The 6,147-nt window shown below is 34.4% G+C and overlaps 1 protein-coding gene across 1 annotated transcript; it reads right to left on the bottom strand.

The window, feature by feature from the left end:
- Positions 1 to 3,469: 3,469 nt before the first annotated feature.
- LOC110039163 (probable glutathione S-transferase parA) lies at positions 3,470 to 4,051 on the bottom strand. Its single transcript, XM_020744129.1, has one exon. It carries the CDS (start codon positions 4,049 to 4,051, stop codon positions 3,530 to 3,532), a length of 522 nt encoding a protein of 173 aa, XP_020599788.1. The 3' UTR covers positions 3,470 to 3,529.
- Positions 4,052 to 6,147: the final 2,096 nt, after the last annotated feature.

The raw sequence follows: 6,147 nt of genomic DNA, 5'->3' as shown, positions 1-6,147 counted from the left end.
TATATAAAATAATAATAATAATAATAATTTAAATTAATTTGAAAGCTTAAATGTCAAAAGTAGGAAGGTCAAAAACCAAAAGTCAAAATGTGAAAGGTCAAAGGTTAAAAGGTGAAAGGTCAAAGGACAAAAGAATTAATCTTATGTCTCATCTCAAGCCTATAAATATAGGTCATAGATGAGGGAAAGAATCACCAGTGAGGAGAAGGAGAAGAAGAAAGAGAGAAGAAGAGTAGAGAGGAGTCTTCTGGTAGTGAGATTTTCCTCAAAAAATAAAGCCGTCTTGCATTGCAGTGAAGAGTTGCAGTGATGACATGTGATGGAGAGTTGTAACAGAGTTATGACAAAGAGTTGAGATAAAGAGGAAAGTCGTGGTCTTCCTGCGTAGTAGGCAAACAACGTGATCTTTTTTCATGTTGTGTTGAAAAGAAAAGTTGTCCCCATCCTTCATAGCATACGAACAACAAGATCTTCTTTTACGTTGCGGTGAAGAGAAAAATTGTCCCCTTCTTGCGTTGCAGGCAAAAAACATGATCTTCTTTCACATTGCGGTGATGAGGGAAGTTGTCCCGTGTCTGAGAGATAGAGAGAGGGTATTTGATGCAAAAAAATTGCCCCCCTTCTCCCAATGCCCTCCTTTTATACATGTTTAACCGTAATACTAAAATATGAGTCACAATTTCTAAAATTTGTTGATGGTGTTTAAATGAAAAGATTGTCTTATGGGCTTCAGATGACTCATAAAGAAAAATATGACCTACGTCAATCATTGGCCTAGATCTTGACCTTTAGCGCTCTATCAATTTTTAGTATTACTGTTGAGGCGAGCTTGGCGGATGAATATGATTGATCGGTCCGATGGGTGAATCCAACATGACAATTCGTCAAGTTAGTTTGACATTTGGTACAAGACAGCAGACATATCGAAGAGTATGGTCAGCAAATCACCTCAACAGATAATTTCAGTGATGATTTTATCTCTTAGATAGATAGGCTTATCATGCCCATAAAGCCAGCTATACACATGCTTTATCCCACACAAGCAAATTTTTGGTATATAGAGATAATTTTTAGGGAGCTTCTTAAAAGAATTTTGAGGTATTTTGGCGAATATTGATTCTTAGAGATTTCATAATCAACTCATTGTAACCACTCATTTTTTAGTAATAAAAATCCCATGAAAGCATTCATCTTCCTTATGATTCTTTTCTTCTCTTTTGGTTTTTCACTCCCTGCGCATTTTTTTACTAAATGCTGTATCCAAGAACATTTGTCAAACAACACATTTTCTTAGCACTTTTAACATCTTTAGGTTTTGGGCTGGTTTCTTTGTGCGACTTTACCCTTGACAGACACTTAGAACTTACAGGGTAGCAACTTATTAAATTTGGTTCATTTTTTAGGGCAATTTTATTGATATAATTTATGCAATTATTGGTCCACACTATATATTTATTCATTTTATATATTTCGAGAGAATATAAAAATGATAAAATAATAAAAAATTTATAGTAGCAAAAATTTAGGTGAGATGGCATATTAGCTATGATTGATTACAATAATTCGATTACTTTTGCCATACACATGTTTATAATGTAAATGTTATATATTTGCATTATCAACTCATTTTAAAGTTATTTTATCATTATATTTATTTATCTTTTTTTCTATTATGTGTTATACCTACTTTTTTTGTAGGCGTGAACAAACTTAATGATCTCATGTTCAAAGAACTCTCTAGTTCATAAAGTATTTATAATTCTAACAGACTCATAATAACAATAAGGCTTGTAAGAAATATACGAGTCAAGTAAAATTGTAACCTAATTTGCCTCAAAAGAAATCGTTGTGGAGGATTAAAAAAGATTAATTCAAGACACTTTGATTGATCATTCAGATTCTTTTAGACTTTGTAGCCTTGTGGATGCACCCTAAGAATATTTTTATTCAATATATCATTACTATGCTAGCCAAGAAGACTAAGAGTCTTCTAGATAAATATGGGATATAACTATAAAAATTATATGAGTTAACTCTTATATATTGTTTAATAAAGTATAGTTGAAGTAGTGCATGATGTTGAAAAAAAGACTTGTTTTTTTCATATATTTCAAACTATTAATGATTTATTGAATTAAATATTTTTCTTAATGAACCTTACGTAGGTGGTCTCTATAAGAAAATTTTAGCTATTGAGGATTTGTTTGGTTGTCTGAGTTCTAAGAGTCCTTCCATTCTTGACGCGACTTCATTGAAGCATTCAATTGAAAAAGACTTAACCATTACGAAGGAGAATAATCGACTAACGGTCTGTTTGGGGTAGCTAAAACTTATTGAATAATCTGCTGATAATCTATGTGTGGTGGCTATTACAAATTTTAACTTTTTTAGAAAAGTCAGACCGTAGCTAGAAAGCTCCCACCACACCTAGTTAGGAGTGGTATGAAAACGCTATTTTCAGCGTTTTGAAAACATTTAAGCTGCCAAAACGCAATTTATCCAAACAGACCTGGTGCATTTTCAAAATGTCACCACACCAAATAAACTGCCCCAAATGAGCCCTAAGTTGATAAATTGCTTCAGAGCTTTGAATTCAATAAGGAGACCAACAAAGCTAGCTCACATGTTTGGCCGATTAGAGTCGTGATAAGGGTAAGAAGGGGATTGTTCAATCTCACATTGAAAAAAACTCAGAGGCAAATATATTTGTTCGGATTATGCCAAGAGGGAAATTAAATACAATAATATCAATTATGAGGTTTTCATATTTAATTGTCATGATCATAATAATATAATTTATAATTATGCTTAAGGTGATGTTTAAAAAATTTGATTTATTAAGCAATTTGTTATGCTTAAAGTTTCATGAGAATTTGAGATATGATAATAACTAAGATAACAACTTGTTTGATAATGTGGTTTTACGTTTTCTTTTACATAGATTATATTCAAAATTGAATCCAACAGTCCACATCTATTTCTTTTAATTAATTTTAACGAGTCAATTTCGAGCCAAACAAGAACTAGTATATTTAAATCAAGTAAAACACAAATGTACAGTTCACGAGCCAATTTCGAACGAGCCGAACACAAGCCATGCCTTAACTCGCTCAAGCTCGGCTTGTTTACATCCCTAAAGACAAATGTGACATGCAAGCCCTAAAGACAAATGTGACATGTAGGGATAGAGACGTGATTCCCACAGGTGGCCGCCAATACTTGAAACAAGCATGCATACTTCTTTTCCATTAAAATGCCCAATTAAATTTAGCAGAACCCATCTCTGGGACTCAATTAAAGTTTCTAAGAAAACAAGGAAATTGTTTTTATGTTTTATTCATAACTCAAAAAAGAATTTCATTGACTGAGTATTTATTAATGACCCAAAACCCCAAAAAAAAAAAACCTTTACCTAATTTCAAACTAGAACTAGACCCAATCTTCGCTGCCAAAAGCGAATAACAGCAGCCATAACAAGTATAACACCAACGGTAACAAATTCAAATCCCATATAAACCCACATTCACCTTTACTCCATGCCATACTTCTTCCTAAGATATCCCACAAACTCATAGATTTTCTTCGGCTCATACAGAGTCTTTGCCACGCTCTCTCGCTCCAAGCAGCGCTTCGCCCACGCCACCAGATTTGAACTCTCCTGCTCTACGCTGAATCCGGCGAGAGTTTGGTAGCTGTAGAACCAACTTGTGAAGGGAACCAGAGCAATGTCGACCAGCCCGAAGGCATCGCCGCCGAAATACTTCTTGTCACCGAGCTCGGCTTCCAGCGTCTTCAAGATCTGGATGAATTCTTTTTTCGCTTTCTGCAAGGCCTCGCTTTTCTGTTTCCACAGCTTAGTGCCACATTCGAAGAACTGCACAAAAAGAAGGCTTCCGGTGAGTGACGGTCGACGGTGATAGGTGTGATCAATGACGATCAATGGTGATTGACGATGATCAGTAGTGCTCGAATAGTTAGCCAGCTTATTCGCAACAGCTTCTGCGCAGCAGTTAGCCATGATGGCTGCTGCTGGAGCCCCAAACAGACCCATGTTTTTTTAGTTTACCTTATTTATTGGTTGTAGTACAAAGAAGTAAGCATATTAAAGAATTTGGTTTTTATTTTTGGAAGATTTTATACATATCACTCAACTCTTATGTATTTACATGTGAACACGCCTAAATTTCAACGTTTTACATTTTAACGGGGCTAAGAAATAAAGTTTAGGTGTTAGATATTAAATTCATAAGAATTGGGTGGTGTATATGTAAATGCCACTTTCTTTTATTGTTTTCTGCTGTATTTACGTATAGTAATATTGATATGTATTATATATATAAGAATGATCGGAGGCTATTAAATGAGTTCTAAGTCGCCCTCTTGTTCATAATTATTCTAGGATCGCCCTCACTATTGACAAACTGGCTAGATGATGATTCAGAATAATACAAAAACTATTAAAATATGGAGAAAAAAACTATTAAAATATAATTTAGTAATATGATAATATTCTTTTTAAAGTTGAGAGGACATATTTCACGAGATAGGTCATCCTCTAGGGATACTCACCACGCCCGTTCACTCTCAGCAGTATGATCTTCCAGCATTTTTGCCACCCGGAAAAATTATTGTTCTTTGTGATTCTCCGCGGACACATTTAGAACTGTCTCCCATAACTATGTGGCTCACGTGAGGTCAACATGTAACTCTGAAGTCAACAGTGGCAGATCACTCCTCGGGAGGTGTTCAAAATCCTTGAACTCGTATCTCCTGAATGTTGAAATCGCTCTATCGCTGTTCTCATTGACTCATTCTATGACAAAATGTAAATGATTATTGCTAACATCTCTCTAATTATCATTCTTGAGGAGTCATGAATTCCATGATTTATATATAGTTCATCGAGCATATCCATAAATATAGTATGTGTTATACGAAACATGCGGTTGAATCTTGGAAGGTGTCCTTCTAGTAGCTCCCCAACCCATTTATTACCAATATAAGGTGATGTCATGCAGGGAGTTTGATCGACGTATGAGTTGTAGTATTCGTAAAACAAACAAACTGCTGTCACAATTTCTCTTCTGTGCCTTTCATTTTGTGAATCCATGTTTAATAAGTGCTATGTTCAGATAATACATTTGAATCAAACAACATTAATAAACATCGAAAATCAAATCACAAAGCATAAAATCAAACATCCAAATTTGAAATTTGATAAAACTACTTAAATACAGAATAACATATATATTAGATTATTCCTAAGAGAATGAAAAAGCATCCAAATCACAAATTCCATAAAATTACAAGAAAATAAATCCAAATAATACAACAATAACTGCATAAAATAAAACTTTCTTGCTGTAAGGAAAAAAAAATGTAAATAATTGACCATGCGTTCAGGGGCTATCTTCACAAAGAGTTATTTGCGAGTTGGGTCCTCCAACAACTTCAATGTGTTTAAATATAACGACGTCCTCATAAACTTCAGGAGTTAACTCCATAACTCGGATAAAGTCGTCTATGGAGGTCGCATGTGAAGGTCTAGACTCGGTCGTGCATGAAGCCACCATTTTCAACTCCTTTTTTTTTTCTTTTTTCTCCACCCTAGGAAGATTTGACATGTTTGTGGACTCATGTTCATTTTGTTTTTGGCTTGGGTCTTCACTAGAGCCAGTTACTAGCACGACATCCAACTCCTCTGGTATGACTGCAAACCCGTGATCACTAGGGGATCCAGACATTAATCCCCGTTGCCACAACCCCAGCAAACATACGGTCTAATTTTTTTCCCATATCAAGACCAATTCCATTGAATTTAAATTTCTTAACTGCTGGGCACTACTTGCAATATCCAAACAAATTTATTACTTCAAATAGTTCATGAAAAGAAAGTAATGAAAATCAAGTCTTTCATAGATAAGTTATTACCTCTAATTTCTAATCCAATCATTCATTTGAAGTATCAATAGTCCGTTTGATTAGATCATAACACAAGCTTGTGAATCCTTATTTTAATTTCTTCCATAATTTTCAATCAATTTTCAACTGATCTATTTTGTTCTTAAGTTTGTTTTACTTTTTTGATGGTTCAACACTAAACGTTTACAGCATCCTAAAATTACACACACCCCACATCCACCTTCA

The sequence above is a fragment of the Phalaenopsis equestris genome, unplaced genomic scaffold, assembly GCF_001263595.1.
Source record: "Phalaenopsis equestris unplaced genomic scaffold, ASM126359v1 Scaffold235604, whole genome shotgun sequence".
Classification (NCBI taxonomy): Eukaryota; Viridiplantae; Streptophyta; class Magnoliopsida; order Asparagales; family Orchidaceae; genus Phalaenopsis; species Phalaenopsis equestris.
The sequence above is the reverse complement of the archived record's forward strand: the minus strand, read 5'-3'. Positions and strand labels throughout refer to the sequence as shown.